At 43.0% G+C, this 23,225-nt stretch overlaps 1 protein-coding gene across 2 annotated transcripts in view; it reads left to right on the forward strand.

The window, feature by feature from the left end:
• Nulp1 (Nuclear localized protein 1) overlaps window positions 1–23,225 on the forward strand; it is a 119,415-nt gene that overhangs the window by 41,835 nt on the left and 54,355 nt on the right. For both annotated transcript variants that reach the window (XM_070527718.1, XM_070527714.1), the window contains exons 6-7: window positions 9,957–10,056; window positions 13,427–13,613. In XM_070527718.1, coding sequence (XP_070383819.1) covers window positions 9,957–10,056; window positions 13,427–13,613 — 287 coding nt within the window. The remainder of the gene's footprint in view (window positions 1–9,956; window positions 10,057–13,426; window positions 13,614–23,225) is intronic.

Genomic DNA, 23,225 nt, shown 5'->3' on the forward strand with positions numbered 1-23,225 from the left:
GTCGCCTCTTCACATGGTCCCCGAATCAACGGTCAGCGATTGGCACCTTTGTGGGGTCTGTCGAGCACTGAACCAGGTGACCATACCAGACCTTTACCCAGTGATGCACGTTCACAACATGACCTCCTGCCTGCATGGTGCTAACATGTTCTCAAAAATATATCTGGTAGGAGCATATCAGATACCCGTGGCACCAGAGGGTGTTCCCAAGACTGCAATAACAACGTCATTTGGAATGTTCGAATTTCTACATGTGCCTTTTCGCTTACAGAATGCGGGTCAAACTTTTCAACGGTTCATGGATGCCATTGTTCGAGGCCTCAACTTTTGCAAGGTATACCTGGATGACCTGCTGATTGCTAGCCATATTCCTGGAGAGCACAAGAGGCATCTACGCTGTGGGCTGCAGCAACTGACAGAGCACAGCATTGTTATCAATATGGCAAAGTGTGTGCTTGGGGTACCGTCGCTATCATTTTTGGGCCACAGCATTTCAAGCGCAGCAGTACAACCACCGCAGGACAAGTTTGAAGCAGGATGATGGTTTCCACAGCCGAAAAACATCTGCTAGCTTCGAGAGTTTGTGGGACTCGTCAACTTCTACCATAGGCTTGTCCCTGAAATGTGCCAACATCCTTCACCTTCTCCACAGTCTACTCGCAGCATCAGGAACTAATGCAAGTGCCATGCCATACAAGCATTCCAGCAGATTAAGGCGGCTCTCTCAAATGCCACTCTGCTTGCATGCCTGCAGCTGGCTGTTCTGCATTGTGTAATAGTGGACGCCTCCGATGCAGCTATTGGAACTGTATTGCAGCAGAAGTTGAGTGGAATGTGGTGACCAATTTCCTTCTTCTTCAGAAAATTGAGCTTGTCCGAACAAAAGTACAGCACCTTTGGTTGGGAACACCTGGCCATATACGCTGCTATACATTTCTGCCACTATGTAGGAGGGTGAGAATTCGTTGTACTTATAGACCACAAGCCACTGACCTACATATTGCTTACGACGAACTCAGATACTAGTGCACACGCGGCAAGGGAGCTCTGCCAGATGTCGTACATCACATAATTCATGATGAATATATGCCATGTCAGCGAGATGAACAGTGCTGTTGTAGACAATACCGTGAATACCGTCAGTTTATTGTGCGGTGTTGACTTCACCATACTAGCGACGGCTCAACGCAGTGACAGGGAGTTGAATCAGCTACTGAAGTCTACAACCAACGCCTTGAAGCTGCAGTGGTTGACTGAACCCACAGGATCCGTATGCTATGGCATGTCCACTGGCAGAGCCAGACCTTTCGTGCCCTCAAATCTTCGCCGCAACATTTGTGACTTGCTACACAGTGAGGTTCGTGTGACCGGGAAGAAACTGGGATGTCTGATGCTGGACACGAGAGTGCCTTGCATGCCAGCGCTCCAAAGTGCAGTGCCATTCTGTGACCGCCTTGGGATCCCTCCTTGTGCTGGATGCTTGATTTGCCTATGTGCATGTGGACATTGTGGGACCATTGTCTGCTTGTCAGGGGCAAAGCTATTTGCTAACTTTAATCAATCGCTTCATACGGTCGCTGCAGGCCATTTCCATTTCAGACGTGATTGCTGATGCTGTTGCCCGTGCTTTTATCTACAACCGGGTAGCCCGGTTCGGAGTACCATCAACGCTGGCTATGGATCATGGAACGTAATTCGAATCTGTCCTATTCACGAACGTCACACGAGTCCTGGGAACCTCCCGTATCAGAACAACTGCCTACCATCCTATCAGCAATGGTATCGTGGAACAGTTCCATCGGCAGCTCAAGACTAGCCTCACGGCAACTGCAAGTCAGTTCGGTGGAGGCACTGCCTTTGGTTCTGCTGGCAATGAGGACGGCTCTGAAAGTAGGTATGGGATGCTGCTCGGCGGAACTGGTATACGGAACAACACTTTGCCTTCCAGGGGAGTTTTTCGCTGAAAGTAAAGACACAAACGTCCAGGCAAGCACCGACTACGCTATGCGACTACGGGACATCATGAGCAAGCTATGCACTGTCTCTCCATGTCCGCCAGCAGCACGGCTTGTTCACGTGCACTGTGATCTCTCCACTTGCTTGCACATGTTTGTGAGGCATGAAGCCGTACAGCATACACTCCAGCCCCTGTATGATGGGCCGTTCAAGGTGGGGAAACGTTGAGACAAGCACATTACTATTGACAGAGGTGGCCGTCATGACGTGGTTTCACTGAACTGCGTAAAACCAGCACACATGGACTGCAACAGTGAAGTACCTGCATCACCTTGAGCTCCATCCTCACAAGGACTCCCAGTAGACCAGCTAGGACAGGCCCACCAGGTCGTCAAAAGGTTCACGCAGAGTGGACGGATTTGAAATAAACCATTCCTTATTTCAAACAGTGCACCTGCAAAAAGCTAGAAGTAACGACACGGCACGCTATCAACATCGGTACATTGCCGTTCTCAAAGGTAGCCAGTCGCACTTGCTGGAACTTCCCTAAATTAAATGTGACTATGTACATGGGTAGAAAAGGGGTTAACCAAGGGGCCCGATTTTTATTAGTCATATCATAAGAAGCCAACAAACACCGACACCAAGGACAGCATAGGGGAAATTACTTGTGCTCAATAAATGAAATAAAGAAACGATAAATTAATGGAAATGAAAGTGGATGAAAAAACAACTTGCCACAGGTGGGGACCGAACCCACAACCTTCGCATTTCGCGAAGGTTGTGGAAGGTTTCCATTAATTTATTGTTTCTTTGTTTCATTTCCCAAGCACAAGTAATTTCCCCTATATTGCCCTTGGTGCCAGTGTTTGCTGGCTTCTTATGATATACGTACATGGGTGTATTTTTACGTATTGTTATGGTGACTCATTATTTAGATTTCGAGGTGCACTGTTTGCTTTGCATTCCAAATAGGCAGCAAGTGGAGGCCCCTTCGATACAGCAGTGTAAACAACCACCTCGTTCATCTGCCAATGGTGTCAATACTGGCATCAACACTTCCACGAAAGAACTGCATGTTTTCTAAGTGAACAAACATACACACAATATCCTAATCTATGTCTGCTTTATGGAACACATTAATTGTGTGCCTGAAGAGAATAATAAGAATGGTAAGTAGGCAGCATAACAATGCTCCCATACGTTACAGTCTCCCGCTCGCTGTTTTGGAAGGTATGTGGTCGTTCATACCAGCATGTCTCAGAGTGATGCAACGGTGCTTACATGCTCAAAATCTGCATGCTTTGATATGTTCTGACATTAACTGATGTCACTGATGAGCGGCTAGCATTATATCAAGTGAACGAAGAGCAGTCGCTGTACCTCGCACCGGTCGGTGCTTTGGCGTCTCAGCGGCGTTCTTGCGGGATACAAATGGGGAAGGTCATGCTTTACATCTTACAATGAGTTTGCGAAGTGCTTCCCTAAGAAGGGGTAAAATACCTAATATGTATAGCAAGCAGCACGTTTGAAATCAGTAGTTAGGGCTACCGTTGGTCTTCATGTTACAGTGTGATATGTTGGGCGTGGGCGCGGGCTCTCGTGGTGGTGTGTCAAATGTGAATGGCAATTCGTGGCTATTGAATTCGTCGGAATCATAGCTGTCACTGTTTGACAGATCCGAAGAGCTGGTGCAGCTGACATTGTCACCCGAAGGTCTGGTGGGGTCACGAATCAGCTGAGCATCTGCTTTTCACTGGTTTCGTTCGCTGCGCTGGTGAGACCGGCATGCCTTGCACGCATTCCCGCTTCTGTGCCTCTCGTGACATCATACGAAGAGGTTCGCTTGGATGCTCGGTCAAGTTTCGGTTTCGTTTTTGCGCTTTTTTGCCTATTTAAAATTATCGAATTAGCGGGACAATTCTGCTCTCGAATGCGTGACATGGGGGATTCGGGAACCTAAATATTTGACATGGTCAAAAAATCACCTGAGTTGCCCTTTAAAAGACAAGTCAGAGTGTGCACATGTTTCTTCTCTGTTAATATTAATTGGATTGAAATCTCAGCAGTTCTTAATTTAAAGAATTATGCGCTTAGTGGTACAGTTGAACCCGAATATATCGAACATGTGAAACTTACTAACTGATGCTTATGCAGAATAACTTCTTCATAATGAACGGGACGTGGGATATATCGGACTTGGGACATCCACTTGCAGTCCTATAAAGCTGCTGGCATGCTGCGAAGCCAGTGTTATTTGTTTCTTTGTTGTCATACTTTCTTCTTTGAGTTGGCTGGAGCAAGTCTACACAATCTTATGCATCAAAAACACTGTTCTTAGTGACACTGAGAAACAGTTCAAGTCACAGGCAGAAATATCTTCTGATTATGCATAGTTTTGCTTTTAATAAATTAATTCCTTTCCTTTTTTTTTTTCTCCTCTGAAGATAATGGATCCATATATGGCAAACACATCATAAAAGCTTGTCTAAGTTAACTATAGGCAAATTTGGGTATGTTGAATTACTTGGTATATTGAACTATTTTCAGTGCATGAGCTTGTTTGCTCTAACTGGGCTCAACTGTATTAACTTCAGTGCACTGCTTCTTGTGCTGGCTCTTGCAACACCGCAATAGGAAAGGTTACACAGCCGTTTTGAATATGAGTGCAAGTTAAGCGTCCCCTGGCTGATGACTAAGTGCCCTCTAACTGGCACTGTGCCACATTGTGACTACTTTTGGGGGTGTACGAAGCTTTACCATTTCATTTTTGCGATATGAAATAAAGCTATTAAAGGACCCTGTCCAAATGCAGCTCTAGCTGTAAGAAGAGGAATTCACTAGATTGCATAATCCGAGTCCTAAAAAATGGTTTAAACTTGTGACAGTCTTTTCCAGTAATGTACAATCTGATATGTTTTGTCAGTTGGTCAGTGTATCCCAGTGCCATTTTAGGAGGGACAATGGGTGCACTCCACTGAAGGCTGGCATGGCATCACCAAGGCCATGCCAGCCTTCAGTGGAGACACTGCACTAAACGAGAGAGTAGAAAAGCTACTCCTTGAGGAAGCCAAAAGGGAGAAAGGAGAGCAGGAAGCTTGCTAGCTGAAATGTTGCACATAGCAGTTTGTTGAATCACTTTTTAGCAAGAGTCATCCATACTTAACTACAACAACAGCACTTACACATGCAAAGTCTCTAACAATAACAAAGAAATATTTTTTTGATAAAAAGCAGAATGCACTTGGCAGTGACTGAGCACTGCACCTCGATGTAAGGTTACATGATAAGCAAATAGTGACGATTCATTATGAAATTTTGCCTTGCATCATTTTGCACAAGTTGGTTGCTTATGGGTGCTGGGCTTGTTTCCATCAATGTCTATTGTGACATCTTCATTTCCACCACTACCTAATTGCACATTCTTATCAGTTGTCAGACTCCCCAAAAAGGCCAAGTATTATTTCTTATGCATCAAATGCCTGAAAAATATGAAGCTTCTGTTGTCATGGCTTAAACGACCTGTCACCAGCATTGGTTGTTTGGTAGTAAAGAAGAAGAGACAGAAGCAAGCAGCACTGCGGCACTGTCATTGACATGGAGCGTGAGCACAGATCACAAGCTGTTTTTGCCAAGACTGGTGTTCTGTTGATGCTGTGCTGGTTTTGTGCCTGCCACTTTCGGTCAATAAATCCCCTTATCAAAGTGGTGGATGTGCTGGGCACTCTTCAAGCCTGGAACTCCAAAGCCGGATGCTACCCACTGCCCCGACAATGCCTGACGAAGCCTCCCAGCGAGGTACGGCCCAATCTTCACCGGTCGTTGTGTCCAGCATGCTGCGTCAGCGCAACCCAGCTTTCTTCAGTGGAACCAATGACCTGGACATAGAAGATTGGCTGTTGCCATTTGAAAGGGTGAGCGCACACAGGTCAGACATCACTACGAAATGGCACAATGTCTTCGTCTACCTTACAGACATCGCAAACCTTTGGTTTTGTAACCACAAGTCTGACTTTACCACTTGGACAGCTTTCAAGACAAACTTTGCAGAAGTGTTTGGCTGCCCCGCAGTGTGCAAGCTTCAAGCCAAATAGCGCCTGCGTGGGTGTGCGCAGCAGCAGAGAAAAAATTATACGAGTATAATATAGAAGACATTATTGACTTGTGCAAGCACGTTAATCCTGCCATGACTGAACAAGACAAAGTCGAGCACATAATGAAAGGCATAGGCAACGACACCTTTCAATTGTTGCTAGCTAAGGACCTGTATACCGTGTCTGAGCTCATGAACTTGTGCCATAGCTTCAACGAACTACGCAAACGAGTCTTAGCATGGCAGCCAACAACAATAGATGATTCTCTCGCCGTGCTGACCATTTGTGATGACCATAGTGTGCTGCTGTCACAGATAGAGGAACTTGTGCACGAAGCCGTTGTTTGATAGCTTTCATGTTTGCTAACTACACAAATGCCTACGCACCCTCTCGCTCTGACCATTCGACAGGTGGTTCAGGAGCAGGTCACCGAGGCTCTGCCGGCCTGTTAGCTGCCCGTCAGCCAACTCCTGTCGCTGCACTACCAACGTATGTGGATGCCGTTGCAAGGCCCCGTTGTCTACCAGTGTTGGCCCCTCAACCACCTATTCAACCTATTCAAGCTTTTTGGTGCACAACAGCAGTACGAAAATCCCTGGCACTCTGCAGACAACTGGATGATCTGGCAGAATTCCTCGTCATGTTGCTCGTTTCTATCGCTGGCATTTCGCGATGACCACAAGTGCACCAAGATATTCGAACTGATCCTTCCGGCCCCCATATTGCACGCTCAAGACCGCCATCTGAAGTCTACCCATGTGACCCCATCCTGCTTCCGATGTCCAACCTTTTGCTTCTCATCGCTCACCCTCAAAATACCGCCGTTCTCTTTCACCTTCACGTCGCCGGCCCAGTGTGCTTGAGGAAGAAAACAAACCACCACAGTTCCTGAGGCATGAACTGCATCGTCGTCCACCTGTATAAGTCCTCGCTTGTCCTCCGCCAATGCTATTGAAGTGCTTGTTGAAGGTGTACAAACTCTTGCGCTCATGGATACTGGTGCGGCTATTTCCGTATTGAGTTAATAACTTTGCCACTTTATTCGAAAAGTAACGATGGCACCTTCAGGGCTTTCTCTCCATACTGAGAGTGCACAACATGCGCAGCCAGCGTGTTCATTCATCATACTACACAGCATTGAGTTTCTTGTGCTAGCTTCCTCTTCCCATGATCTGAAGCTCGGGTGGGATTTGTTGTCACACTATGACGATGTTATTGATTGTGCTCATGCTCATGGGGAGGTCACTGTATTTTGCAACACGCTTTCAGCATATGTGTTTGTTCCTAGTGACAGCAAGCTTGTCGTAACCGCCGATACAGGTCTTCCTCCTCACAGTGCTGTTGTTGTTCCCGCTTACTGTGCCACTGTTTCTGATGCTAACATTCTGTTCGCACCGTCTGACGTCTTTAGTCGCTGCCACCCTACTTCGCTGCCATTGGCCGTCCTCGCGCTTTATCAGGATGCTACCAGAATACTTGTTTCCAACCCACACTCATCCTCTCTGTTTTGTACTCTAATGAGACACTTGGCCACGTGCAGCCTGTCGACAGCAATATTATCATGCCCCTTGATCCCTCTGAGACCCACACAATGCCTCAGCTGAACGCACTGACTCCTCACATTGTAACTCACCTCATGCCCTCAGATTTCTTTGAATGTTCTATTGATAGCGACCTCGATCCGGCTGAGCGGGCGCAGCTTCTTGCTTTTTTCCATGAGTTTCACACTTTATATGACTTCCCGCAGGCATCATTAGGCCGAACTAAAGCCCCTCCATACACGTTTCCGGTGGTGGCGCGTGGATGCAGGGGCTTTAGGCCGAACTAATACAGTTGGTCACACAATTGACACTGGAACTTGTAGCCCTTTGTGATAGCACCCCTACCGTGTGTCACCTGCGGAGCATCGTGTAATTACAAAGCAAGTTGACCACATGCTTCAGCAAGAAGTCATCGAGCCTTCTTGCAGTCCTTGGTCCTCTCCTGTTGTACAGGTTAGGAAGAAATACGGCTCGATTAAATTCTGGGTGGATTACCATCGCCTAAACAAAATTATACCCCTCTCACACTGGACGGTTTATTGTCATTTGAATCGAATGGCATTAGCATCGAATGGTATTATTCAGTTGCTACACAGTGATATTTAATGCCATTAGAGTCAAATGACTTCCACAATCGAATGAGTTTGAGAAACTCATTTGGCTTCGCAGTCAAAGCAAATGTTTACTCTCTATCCCAGAGACAAGGCAAAATATGACATTGAGCGTTCGTAATTTCAGAAGCATTCATGTTAAAGAGATAATTAATTTTGCGTAGTTTAAGGCATTTGTCATTTTAACTAGAAAAAAGCTGTATGGCAGGCTGTCACAAAATGTTACTCTCCACCTCAGTGGCATCTGGCGGCTGCCGCTATACTAGTCGGCCATACTGTAAACAATTGGGTGCCTGTATGCGTGTGTTTTAGGTGTCTCTAATGAAATCTGCATCTGTCTGATGGTTGAGCCTCTTCCTCTGATTAGTATACTTTGCTCACAATGCAAAGCACACAGCATCTAACTGCTTCACCTACTGCAACTGAGCATCGTCATTCAGCGTTTCCATGTCAGTCATATTGTTTGTCTTAAATTTATCAGCTATGGCTGCTAAGCTTGCTAAGCCTTGTTTCTGGTTGTAGTGGCCTCACATTCTGTAATTAGGAGTTTTATATGTGTGTTACTGCAGTGAAACGATGTCCCATGTTTATATTAAAATAAATAGATTGACTTTTCAGACATTCTATACATACCTTGTTTTACTTTTCTCACCAATTTTTTTGCCATGATCGCCATCGATATCATGACCGAATGACGTTAATTTTTCCTGTGTAGCACCACCACGGGTCGAATGGCATTCGTTGCACCAAATGTCATTCGAATCTAATGACATTAAAATGTCCAGTGTGACAGAGGTATTACTCAGAAAGACGTTTATCCTTTTCCCCAAATAGACAACACCCTCAATTGTTTCCAAGGTGTCGAATTCTTTTCTTCCCTGCACTTGTGCTCGGGCTGCTGGCAAGTTTCAATGGCGGATTGTGATTGTCCAAAGACAGCGTTCGTCCCTCCAGAGGGCCTGTACAAATTTGCAGTCATGCCTTTCGGACTTTGCAATGTACCTGCAACATTTGAGCAAATGATGGACAGCATTTTATGTGCTCTAAGATGGAAGATATGTCTGTGTTATCTGAACAATGTCGTCGTGTTATTTTTGGCGAATAACTTTTGAAGATAGTATGACATTTGTGACATTTCATGCTACTCGACACCGTATGTGTCACTGTAATCGGTCATCAGCATTTCTGGCACCCTACCAAGATCCCTATCTGCACACAGTGTCAGGAACACTGTGGGATGCATACTTTGACAATTCCTATGCAGTCTCGCGAAGTGATAGTTGTATCTCTAAAAGTGATCGCTCAAGAATATCAACCCTGTGTGCTTGGTATCTGGGGCCAGTGAAGTGCAAATGGTGACGACATGCCGCTTCCATTATGACAGCTCATTAAAAAAAAATTTTCCCTTTTGTGAAGGTAAACTTATCAAGTCTCGTTTTTTCTGCTTGCAAACATAAGGACATGCTATATTTTTATTTTGTAAATCAGGTGTGTGTTACATTCAGGTTCGCTTGTATTTTGTTACTTTAAGTTCACAAAAATTGGGTGCACATTGGATTCGGGGGTGCATTAGAAACGGGTAAGTAAGGTATGTTACGTAAGTAAGGTATGTTACTTGATCACAGGAAGTGGTCTCTATTGGAGCCTTCGCAGCATTGCAGAAGTGAGGGATGCCTTGGTACTTGCTTTTCTATTCATGATACCTCATCTTCATTGGTATTCCCCCAGTCACCTCTTTGTTTTTTGTTTTTCAGGCATTACTGAACCAGCACCCGTATCATGTAGATTCACTGATTCAGTTCAGTGATGTTTGCAAGATGAGTGAGGACCTTCAAATGGCTGCTGAGCTTATAGGTGGGTTTTCATCAAATGTCTACTTGAAGCGGTCTTTATGCTTCATCAACACTGCAAATGCAGAGATTAGAGTGATTTAGTATAGAAAGGACATACTAGCATAGCATTTATCAGAATACTGGAGAGAGGAGTGGTAAGTAGTAACACTAATGGGAACACAGCATCTTGCTGGTGTGTCTAGCTGAAGAGCACAAGACTTCTGCTGCTTTGACTGATGGTATTCCAGTTATCTGCTGGCATAAGGGTGTCAGTAGCCACATAATAATCATGAAGATACATATTTTTTAAGAGAGGAGTTGTGCTATGCAAGAATGTTTCAAGCACTTTATGGTAGATTACAGCATTGCAGGATGTTGCCACCTGTTAAGTTGTTCCCAGATAAGCCTTTCAATATTCTAGTAAATGTGTACACCAGCACATCTGTTTGCTCCTGAGAATTGTAGCAGTTATGACACTGGGTGTTTGCTGCACGAAAACTTGTGTCTATCATTTTTAAAAGATTATGCACACAGTGTGGGCCCTCAAACCGACATCTTCAGTCTAATGTTAAGCATGAATTCAGGTGTGCCTCAAGGATTCGTGTTTGGACCATTCTTATTTAACATGTGCCTTAAGGTACCTACAGAACAAACAAAACTAAAAAAAAAAAAAAAATACATTTTTCATTTTTTAATTTTTTTTATCTAGATATCATGGTGCATCTGCTAGCAAAAAACTAACATGAAACATGTTGTTGAGGGAAAAAAACACTGTGTTTATACTTAAAAATGCTGAGTTTCACTAATGAAAGCACTGAAAAATTACCTGTCTTGTGCCATTTGCCATTCCAAAACCACTTACCAGAGCCAAGTCATCTTGGTCTTGTTTGAAAGAGCATCTATCCAACTTGCTTTCCTGTCAAAAATTGTCTTTCAGTGCTGCTTCAAAGGAAAGCTATCTGGTTTTGTAGCTTGAAATGTACATTTTTGTACTCTTATTAGTTCTCGGCGTTTTTCTAAAAAAATTATTTTTGCAAGTCACAAATTTTGGGAGTGGCACTGTCTTCTACTCATTCAGTTCTGCTAAACTTATTTTTGCCTGAATGCTAGAGAGCCTAAGAGCATATAACCACTATGATATAGTGTTTTAGGACATGGCAACGTTTTCAAATGTTCTAGAAATCGTCAACAAGAATTCACACCTGCAGTGTTGTAATTTCAGAATTTCATAACTTCGTTGAAAATGTAGACACAACCATTAAAATGCGAAGTTGCACTCTTTTGGAATTAAAAACCACGCCTGCTTAATTTTAGCTGTCTTGCTGCAGTGCATTTTTAACAACTCTCATCCCATGTTTTTATTTATTTATCAGTATACCCTCAACACCCAGAGGGCATACAGAGGGATGGGTACAATATAAATACAAAGCAAAACAATCATAAAAATTCAAAGGAAAAAAAGAAACATTAGTTTGCAGCTATACCAGAAAGTGTTCAGTAACTGCAGACTTAAACAATGCTTGGGCCTCAGTGGCAGCGGTGGAGGGAGGAAGGTGATTCCACTCTCTACTTGTCTTCAAAAGAAAAGAATGTAAAAAAAGATTAGTGAAGCACAAAGGGATGGCTTCTTTATTTGGGTAGTCAACACGTGATGAAAAGTAAGCAGATTCTGGGATGAATTCCTGTCGAAGTACTTGATTATTGAAGAAAACTTTAATTTATGATTAGTTTAATGTTCTAACTTATTCTAACTTATAACTTCTAACTTATAGCAAAAAGGTTTATTGCATATTTGCAATCAGCGCACAAAATTGAATATTTGCTGAAAATTTTAAGTGTCTAGAGTGAATAACAAAAATATTTTTCCCTCCTAATGATATTGCAAGTCTGCCATTGAAATCCAAATTATTTTTATACCCTGATGTTATGACAGTCGCCTGACCTGGTTCAAGTTAGGATGAGGTTGCCATTAAAATACAGTCTGGCATTCAGTGTCTTCTTGACTAGCTGGTCGACAACAGACTATTCATAAACAAATAAAAACAAGTCTTATGTGCTTCCATAATCCACATAAGAGGGCCAAGCCATCTTGTGTAACATTTATTGACATGGTAGGAAAGGCTGTTCCTGTCAGTGTCTTAAGTTACGTTGACTCTTAGCAAGCACTAGGTATTTAGGTCTTATGTCCAACGACACTGTCTTGAATTATTTGTATAGAGACCGTGGCATAGCGATTGAAGGCTGTGTCTATCATCCAGTATATGCTACAGTTCAGTGCGTATTTGTTTGTGCATAACCTAGGCCGCTATTTTGCGCTTGCACGCATTCAAAAAGCCAACGTTTGGTTATGTCTCACGCAATTGACTTGGCTGTGCTGATATCGCAGCCTAGGCCAGTCTAGGCCAGTCGCGTGTCGACTTTTTGAATGTGCACAAGATGGTGGCCCTAGTTTAAGAAAGCGTAGGCAAATCTGTTATCACATATAATTTCAGATTCTGTGGTTTGGCATCATGTTATAAATTAAAAGTAATGGAGAACATTTGTAAATGAATCACAGCTAACATCTCATATGGAACTGTACAGGGTCCTGCATAGCTCACTTTGCATGTTTAAAAAAAAGATTTTGCACTTACCGCTGCACTGTTCTTGCTGAAATTTTGTCGAAGGATTCCATTTTGGAGTCCACATCGTTTAGTGTAACGCTTGCCACAGTTTATTGCCTGGTTTTTACGAAAAAGTGCAAATTTGCCTTTGCTTGTGGGGATGCAAGTTGCTGTAATGATGGCGCAAGCATAAACTTGTGTCGCCACCCTCTGGCAGCTACAGAAAACAGCTGGTCAGGGAGGGGTGCCACATGTTGCCCGCTCCTGGAACACGCAGCAGCCCTCCCTGAAACTTTACCGAAATTTTAGGCTTTGTTATATCAAGATTTAGGTGTGCGTGAATTTAGACAGTCATATTTCAGTCTTACAGCTATGTTGAGGAAAAACCTCTTTTTAAGAGCAATTTTTTTTTCTGATATTTTATGTGAATCTTCAAGGTAAATCAGACATGTAGCATGCGGTCTTATCTGTGTCCTATGCAGCTGATGTATAGTTGTAAAATTCTTATGACTGAAGTGAAAGCATAAAACCTTGCAGCTGTCTCCACTCAAAGCTCACCAGTATTGTAAACAGTATGTCACGTAAAAAAATTTTTGAAGCATAAGAGGGGGTTACAAAATTTAACGATTTTGTGCATTCCTTTTCAGAAAGGTTACAAAGTGCTTCAATTTTGCTGTAACATTGCTTCTGTCTCATATTAAGTGCTTGTTATTAGTCTGTGCTTACAGCACGAATGGCTTTGGATCAGTTGAGCAAAATTACTTGTGTGTGTATTCTGCTTGTTTTCAGAGCGGGCTCTCTATTGCTTGGAGTCATGCTTTCACACGCTCTTCAATGTCACACAAGGGAATTGCCGGCTGGACTATCGCCGCAGTGAGAACAGATCATTCTTTTTGGCTCTCTTCAAGCATTTAAACTTCGTTGGGCAGCGTGGCTGCTCGCGGACTGCGCTTGAATTCTGCAAGCTACTTTTGGGGTGAGCATCTGGAACTGTGTGACTGCAGTTTGTGCCACATTCTGTGTTACTGTGAATTCAGATTGTCCTGGCAAACTTTCCATGAATATGTTGATAAGAATTAAGGTTGTGCTTTATGAAATAGTGATGCTTCATGCAATGACCTGTGAATACGGCTCTCTTGAAGGAAGCTGTCTTTAGAAAATGCCAAGGAACACTCTTATTCAACTGAATTGAAGGGCAAGTACATTGTTTTGAGGGGAAAAGGGCTTTGGATTTCTCCATCCCTGTATTCATGTGTTGGTCATGCATAAGTCTACCTACAGCTTGCATTATTATTACAGCGAAGCTGTTTACCTCAGGCAGTCATATTGCATCCAGACAGTATATATGCATTCCCCGCATGCATTCCCAGTGGAGAGGGGGGTTGGTATCCTGGGCGGGTTATGGCTATATCAGGGACATGGCATGTGGGCAGAAATGGAGGCGGGTGGGGGAGAGGGGGAAATACTGTGGCGACAGTGCCTGTGCACGTGGCCTGCACTTCAGTGGTTATGGCATCACACGCGTTGGAGGTGTCGGCGTGGCTGCAGCAGTAATTGCAGCAGATGTATGGGAGATGCATTGACCGTGGCGGCACTTGTGTCGGCGTAGTGTGGTGGTGCTGCTGTAGTATGACATCATGCATGGTATATATGAGTATATACATTGTATAAAACTGGGATGCGTACATTAGAGCACTGCGAGAAACCGGAGATAGCGAGATGGCACAATGCGCTCATGCCGGAGGAACAAGCGCAAAGGCATCGACAGCAAAAACTTTAATACAACGAGTGGCAGTGGGAATGATGTATGATTTCATAATGTATGCAGCCTAAACAGCTTCGCTGGTAATCTGTCCCATTATGAATGTTGTGGCCCCACAAATTTTTGAGGCTGTATGGCAGAAGAAAAGAAGAAAAAAAATAAACCTTATAAAAAAGCAGATGTAAACAGGGACCATGTGAAGAGTTCACTTCTTGCATTGTCAAGCTTATTTGTTGAAAGGAAAATTTGCCATCAATCTTATTTTAGCAGAAATCGTCTAAAGGAACCCCACAGGTGTGTTGAGTAAATTGCATTGTACTACACTTAAAAGAAAAACTTGTACTTTGGGAAACATGTCTGGGTGCACCACCTGATTGGGTCAGTCACTATTAACTGGGCTAACCAGAAGGCAATTAGATGTCAGTAAGAGGTTTAATTAATAACACAGAACACAAGAAGTTAAAACAGTGACAATTGAGCTTGCTGTGTTTAGCCAAGGAGTTGAAATAAGTTTGAGGGCTCTCTTCTACAGGAAGTGATTGAGCTGATACCGCTAAAATTGTCGGTGTGGGCGGAGTGAGCTGTTGCTGCTCTTTGAGGCCTTTGGCTTTGCTATTTGATGGAAGATAGCAATAGTTGCCTGAAATGCTTGTTGTAGCTCATGGTGTAGAGTGCTTTGCTGAAATTTCAGTATAGTTTTATTGTGAACTATTTTTTGCCTCATGCCAGGCACTTTGTGGTAGGTGGTGAGTAGGCAGGTTCCAGTCTCGCCTCGTTTCAGGTCTCTTTGATTAAAAAAAAAAAGTATCCAATGGTGGGATGAAACCAGGGTCCCCTAGCACTAGTGATGTAATATTTCTGGAAATCTTGAAGGCATGAAAAAAAGAATGCAAACATCTTTTCCCGGAAGTTTTGGAGAGATGGGAAAAAAATACTCTAACCATTCTCAGTATGCAGAAGTAAAAGTTATGACAAGATATTGGCATTTCATAACTATGAACCCTCATTTCTTTATTTGCTTGGACATTCTTAGTAGCTTTTGCAGTTATCATCTGCTGACCAAAGCTGCACTCCTTTACTCTATTAGGTAGTGGAGGCTGGTGTACCATCTGCATGCTTCTGGAAGCTTAGTACAGTAGAACCTCGTTCGTACGTTTTGTAAAAACATGCAAGAAAAAGCATACTAACAGGGAAACGCACGATCCGAAGTAACTAAAATATTTGAGACTCAGCTGTAATTGTGGGCAAGATAATGCGAAGCGTTGCGTGAGTTGTTCCGGCTCGAGGCAAAATGAACTTGAAAAGAAAAAGGGAGTACCAGCGAGGCACAAAGGACGCATACACAAATAAAAGGTGTTAGACATGAACGGAGACACATGGATCACAAGCCAACGCGCGTAGAGCTGGTGGGGCTTCGGCGGCTCGAGATGCATTTTGTTTTTTTCCTTTTGTGTAGTCTTTTGCGACGGCGACAGGAAAGTGAAATGAAATCGAGCTGGTGGGCGACGCTGAATGCCGCTGGAGCAAAGGAACATGTAGTCGCACCCTTCTCAGCGATGACACCAGCCACGATTCTACCCATGCATGTTACGCTGTCACAAAAGTGCATGAGTGGCTCGAGGACGTTGCTCTTCTATATGTACATGTGGCGTACGTTAGTGACGGCATGCCAAACTATTTCAAGAACAGATGCCAGCTTGACGAACTTTTGAGGACCAAGTACATCTCGGTGAGATGGCTATTTTCTGCAGCGGGGCACGGCAAGAATGCTTGTGATGGAATTGGAGGCGTCATCAAGCACCACACAACCCTATACAACCTCTGCAGCCCCGCCACATCAGTTATTAAATGTTCGAAACATATGGTAGAGATTCTGAACACAAAACTACAGAATGTGACGTTGATTCACCCTCTGAATGCTGACTTGAAACTCTTCAGGGAAATGAAGACAAAGAACTGGCAGTGTGTCCGACCCATGCCTGGAATTCATTCTTGGCACTTGTGGCACTGGACGCGCATCAACACAGAGCGCCACGAATTGCTTGTTGCAAGAACAGCTGAATCTCCTAAGAAGAAAGTGCGAGAATAAAAGCTGCTTTTCAACTAAGTCGGCAAAATGTGCAGCTCATCAACACCGCGTAACAAAAACGTATCAAGCAGAAGTATTTCAAGGCAGTGCTTTTCCAGCAAAAAAGATTTCTGTACGAAATAAAAATGTTCAGTGCGAAATCAGGGCATCAGAGAAAGACCTTATTGAATCACTTCCACTCCCTGTGTATACGAGGGAGGACCCCAAAAAACGGACTGAGAGGGCACTGCCATTTGTAGACGTAATACAGAGTTCACCTGCTAGATGGGGTTAGTAGAGACCTTCATGAAATGACTGTAGACGGCGTCATTGTGTAGGTGAATGTGTGAGCGTAGTGTTGTGTTTCTCTGACTGTTGGCATGTTTCGCCTGCGAAGTCATTATGGCAACATTAAAAAACAACGAATTTGTGAATTTTTTTTTCCTGCTTAAGAAATCGTCAACGGAAGCTCACCAAATGCTTCAAGAGGCTTTTTAGGAGGCTGCTATGAGCTGCACACTAGTTTTTGACTGGTTTGGGCACTTTAAACGTGGTGAAATGAGTGTTGAAGACCAAGCTCATTCTGGACGCCCTGCAACATCATGAAACAAGGAAACCATTGAAAAAATCCACCGAAAAATTAACAAGAATCGTCATTTCATGATCAACCAAATTTCAGCAGAGATAGGTGTCAGTTGGAGCTCGTACCATCAGATTTTGAGGGAGGATTTGCACGTGAGACGTGTTTCTGCTAAATTTGTTCTGTGCCTTCTCACATAGGAGCAAAAAACCATTTGCGTGAATGTGTGCCAGGACTTGAAAACATAGATTGAAAGTGAACCCAACTTTTTGAACAAAGTCGTTACAGGTGATCGTTACATCTGTGTTTGCAAGCAGTCACTTGTAATTCAGCCATTTGACCATCTGCATCTGCGGAAGTTTCTATTTATTGTCACGGCATTCCTTTGCGACAAAAGCGTTTATATTGAAATTACATAGAAACACACTTCATTATATTGAGGTTCTAATACGTGGTGTTCTATGGACAAGAGGTTATGAAAAGTTAAATACTTGGTTATATCGAGAATTCAGTTATATTGAAGCTTGTTATATTGAGGTTTAACTGTACTAATAGAAAGACCAGGAACTGCATACACTAGTAGAAGGTCACATGGTGGACCTCTTATGCAGCTTCATGTTTTTGCCACATGGGGCGCCAAAGGTCTTTTTCGCGACTTTTAGTGATAAGCAAAAAATGTATATCCATGTTTAATGAGAAAAACCATGGCTCGTTCTAGCCACTACAGTAGGGAATCATTCCATCAGCAGTGTTATCTTGATTAATGTTCTGAGCGGTTGTCTGTCCCTTTAAGAGTTATAATTGCAGCTGACATAAAATCTAAGGAATTAATTTATTTGTCAGAAACTATGCCTCCGATATCTTGATACTCAACTGCGTCAGTTCGATTTTTATAGCCTGAGAGCCTACCACCTTCGAATATGACAGCATAAAGGCTTGCATCGAAATTAAGAGTCAAGGAAAGCGTGGAATTTCGGTGAAGGCTGCATTGTGTCATCACAGTGAAATTGAATTAGATAAAAGCTACTAATAGGATTAGCTTGCTTTGATGCCAAAAAACACAAGCACAAAGTAACTACTCAGGATTGCTACACTGAATAGCCAAGCTTTCAGCTCACATGCATTTAAGGACTGTTATATTTATTTATTTATTTATTTATTTAGTATTACATTTATTTAGTATTACATTTATTTAGTGTCCAACTCAAGAGATCAGATAGAATTCGCGGGGCAAAGCAAGAGGTATTGCATGGGGTATTGCAAAACATTCCAGTATTCACTTGTTAAAAAAAAAAAAAACTTTTTGTTCGAGTCATCTCTATAGGTTGAAATGTTAAATGCTTTAGGAGGTGAGACCTACAAGTATGGGGAACGTTCAGTGAACTTAATGAATTTATTTAGGTGGGTACCCACATGAAGAGTTAGTTAGGGTGTGCAGAAGATTTATTTATTTATTTATTTATTTATTTATCTATTTATTTATTTATTTCAACATACTGCAGGTCTAATGACTCAAGCAAGAGGTGCATACAACATAAAAATCACAATAAAAAGAAAGAAAAATACAACACATAGCATAATTCAGCAAGAACAAGCGAACAAAAATAGTTATATTAACTGTAGTCAAGAGGTCGACGAAAGTTCATCTGGTCAGGTAACATGATGATGAAGAAATTATGGTCACTGACCAAGTCAAAGTGAAAATAACATAGAGACGTTTCAGGAGTGTGATCAAGGAACACGTACGGGTTCTGAAACATCTCTGTGTTATTTTCACTTTGACTTGGTCAGTGACGGCAATTTCTTAATCAGTTATATTAACTGTACGACATCAGACAACATAGCCAAGCAAATGACCTTCCAATGACTTGTTGAAATTATCAGATTGAAGAAGCGATTCAGGAAGCGAATTCCAATCTGAGATAGTTTGGGGGGAAAAAACTGTGCTTGAATGAATTAATTTGGACAGAGATTGGCTCTAACTGGTGTTCCTTAGAGTGTCGCATTCATCTGGAAGTTTAGGGTTGAATATAGTTAGGTATTGGGATATTTACTTCTTGTGAGAGAATTTTTTCGGCGTTGTGAAATAAGTAGAATATTATTTTCAATCATTAGTTTTGTAGGAGAATCAAATCTGCTGTACTTGTGGAAAATGAACCTGACTGCCTTCTTTGAATCATTTCAAGGAAGTTGGTGCTCTTTTTTGTATCCGGGTCCCAAATGATAGAGGCGTACTCGAGCATAGTCTGAGGGAGTGTTATAATCCAAGAGCTTAATGTTGGAAGGGGAACGACTTAGTTTATGTTTTAAGAAACATAATATTGAGAAAGCTGAAGAGCAAGTTTGTGCGATGTGCGCGGACCAGTTCAATTGATTGTTGAGTGTCAACCCTAGATACTTATGTGTGGCTACTTCCTGAATATCGGAACCTTGTAAAGAGTAAATAAACAAGCTAATATGTTTTTTCTTGTTACATGTAGGAGCACGGTTTTCTTGATGTTAAGACTCATGCCATATTCCACTCACCATTGGCCAATAGCCGTCCAGGAATCTTGGGAGAATACCATGGTCAGATGATTCCCTTATCTGTTTAAACAATATACAATAATCTGCAAATAATCGTATATATACAGAGTTTGGGATAACATCAGTTAAATCATTAATATAAATAAGAAACAGTATGGGACCCAGTACACTTCCCATCGGTACACCAGAAGTGACACCCAGGGACTCGGAAACAGCACCATTCACCTCAACAAATTGACTCCTGTTTTCTCAGTACGCAGCAATCCATTGAACTATGTATAGGGAATACCAATGAGCTCTAATTTAGGAATAAGTTTCTTGTGTGGGACTGTATTGAAGGCCTTGGCAAAATCTAAGAACAATATATCAACTTGTCCCGAAGTGTCAAGAAAACATAAGTCATGAACAATAGTCACCAGTTGAGTAACTGTTGACATTCCTTTTCGGAATCCATGTTGGAAAGAAGATAGTATGCTTTCATTAGCCAGAAAATTTCTAATGACACCTGCTAGCACGTGCTCAAAATTTTACAACTGTTAATTATTGATACTGGCCGATAATTAGACAGCATTGTTCAATCGCCTGATTTGTGAATGGGTAATACCCTGGCTACTTTCCAATCTAAATGTAGATAACTAAAACGCAGGGAAACTGCGAACATGTTGGCTAAATACCCCACTATCTATGAAGCATAATGTCTTAGAAACATGTTTGGAATACCGTAAGCTCTGCAACCTTTCTTGATATCAAGTTGACATCGCAATGATAAGACACCTTCAGCTGATTTTTTGGTTGTGTGTACAGTCAGTTTTTGTTGACGGCCACAGGTTCACCCAGAATAATTAGATTTCATAGAAACGGCTGTCGTAACTGTTGGTTACATATCTAATGGAGGTGCTGGGTATGGTTATGGAAGGAATATTCCTGTAATCTAGACATTGTTCCTGTGTTTTAAGAACCGGTTTCGGAGTAAAATACGCCTTGAAAATAGTGATTAAAAGAATTAGCAGTTTCTTGGCCGTCGACTACCATGGTTTCATTTAATTTTACTTTTTCTATCGCTTCCTTTCTCTGACTGAGATGGCGCCAAAATCTGCTGGGGTTAGTATTTAAAAGTGAGGGAAGTGTAACTGTGTAGTACAGTCGAACTCACTTATAACAATATTCAAGTGCCACGAAAATTCCATTGTTATAACCGATAATTGTTATAACCGGGTTGCGTGGAAAAATCAAGATAGAGGGATGGCAGAGATGTTGTGAGAAAACTATATTGGCGGGGAGGCCAGTGCCCTTCCCCAGCACCTTCCTCCATCTGGCTGCTGATTGTGTTCACTCGTTTAACTGCTTCCTGTGCACTCCGATCGCATGTAATAAGCGACGGCTGTCGGCGTTGAAGAATGGCACTGCTATAACAACTGCAAAGAGGGGTCACGGGTCGCAAGCGATGTGCGAGCTCCGCTTAGGCACCGCTTTGGTGGCCCCAAAAGGGGCCTTTTAAAAAATGCAAGGAGGTTGTCGCAGCAGTCTGTCAGCTCGATAAATCCAGAAGAAATGCTTAGGCGAGATAGCCACAAGCATCTCGCCACATATTTCTCAATGGCTTGCACGAGAAATCCGTCAGCCTTGCTTGCTTTATGTGAAGCTTGCCGACATCCTTTTCCAAGGCATCCAGGTTCTCCACGTAGTGCAGTGGAAGTTTCCTCGCAAAAACTAAGCACAGGAGGGACTGAACCATCTGCCGGGCCTCCTGTGAGGACAACGTTGAGGCAGCCTGCCCTACTGCGTCATCGCTTCCGTCGTCGTCATCACTATCCGATGCAAGCACGTTCGCGACAATCGCCTCATCGGTTGGAAGCACTTAGTTTCCAAATCTATATCCATGCACCTTCTTTTCACCGGAAACATTGTGCATTGGCAATTATCAGCGGGCGGTTCAGCCATCTTCCGTTTCGGCGGCGTGTCAAACGAGACTGCGAAACCACGTGACCAGGAACGATTTTAACACAACCAACAAACACGAACGCGAGCAGTTAAGCTGTTTGCAGAACTGCGCTGAATGAGGAGCCAGCGAGCAATCTGGGACCAGCGCAGCTGGTGCAGTCTATTTGTACAGTGAAACCTCGTTATAACGAACAGTTAAAAATTCGGAAATTAGTTCGCTATATCCATAATTCGTAATGTAAAATTTCGTAAAAAATACATGCAAGAGGAGCAAAATTCAATCAGAGAAGGCACAGCAACTCGAACGATGCTTACTTGGGTCACGTTCATTTATTTACGCACAAAAAACTGCGTTATCGCGGCCTGCTTCTTGGTGTTGTTTGCATACCGTATCACGCCCTGTTCCACAGTTTGCAAACACTCAACAAGGGCAAACCCACTGCCCTCAATAGCACTGCACGTTGAATAATCTCGAGCATGGTCTTTAACGTCAGTGCCACTCTTTTTTTCACATTCATCGCCATCACAGCACTATGCACACCCGTGCACCGCACTGGACACGACCACCGAAAGAGCCTCCACACAACGCTACGACGGCCACGCCACTGCTAACATTAAAACGCAAAAGCAACATTCGATCACGCTGCTGTTGAAGCGGCGCTGTCAGCGGTTGTGAGATGCGGACGATTTCTTTGGCTGTCAACTCTCGATGACGACGTGGCATCTGTGGAGCTGTCAGCGCCTGCGAGGTAGTCCTGAACGTTTGCTGCGCCGCACAACCCACCTGTAGTGCAACGAAGCCTGCCGCCTACTATTAAAGTGAGGTAGGGCTTGGCGTCGCGAAGTTCGTTATATCCGTTTTATGCCAAACCGCGTTCGCTATAGGAAGTTAAAAATACATGTGTTTGACAAAAATATTTCGGAAGAGTTCGATATATTCAATAATTCGTTATATGCGTGTTCATTATATCGAGGTTTGACTGTATTTCAGAGGTTGGCGCTGCGTAGAACTATGGACGCAGCCCATTCGTGTTCGGAGGGGTGGATGGGCAACGAGAGAGAGGCCCGTGGAGAAGGCTAGAAAATGAGCGCAGGGCAGTTGCTGGGGCAGCTGGCCATAGTTCAGCAGCTCGAATTTCTCGTTTTCTTTTTTTTTTCTTTTCAAGGACTTTGCATTTCACTATCTTTCGGCACGGATACCCAGCAGCCAGATTTCATCGTTATAACCGATAATGCGGCATCAGGTCATTGTAGTAAGCGGGTTATTTCACCATTGAAAACTTACAAAAGTGGATGGTGCAGCAGCTGCGCATTGTGATAACTGATATATTGTTAAAACTGGTATCGTTATAAGTGGGTTTGACTGTACTGGTTTTTCGCCATTGTCAACTTTTGTGCTAACACTTGTTTTAATTCTTGAAAGGAGGCCATTGGTGTCTTGTGTAGCCTGCAATTTCATTTTATTTTGCTTTTAAGGTGAATAATCTCCTGGCTAATTTAAGGACTTCGTTAATACGGCCAGATTTTTCTCAGAGAACAAAACTAGCAATAGCAAACAGAATTTTTTTTAAACCTATTCCAAGGAATGTGAATATTGTCGCTGTCGTTACTAATTAGGGCAGTTTCTAGATAGTCAATTATAGCCATGTCATCTGCATGATTAGAGTCTCATATACTTACAGGTGGCACATTTCAAGGAAACTGTTCACTC

Source organism: Dermacentor albipictus, chromosome 1 (assembly GCF_038994185.2).
Source record: "Dermacentor albipictus isolate Rhodes 1998 colony chromosome 1, USDA_Dalb.pri_finalv2, whole genome shotgun sequence".
Classification (NCBI taxonomy): domain Eukaryota; kingdom Metazoa; phylum Arthropoda; class Arachnida; order Ixodida; family Ixodidae; genus Dermacentor; species Dermacentor albipictus.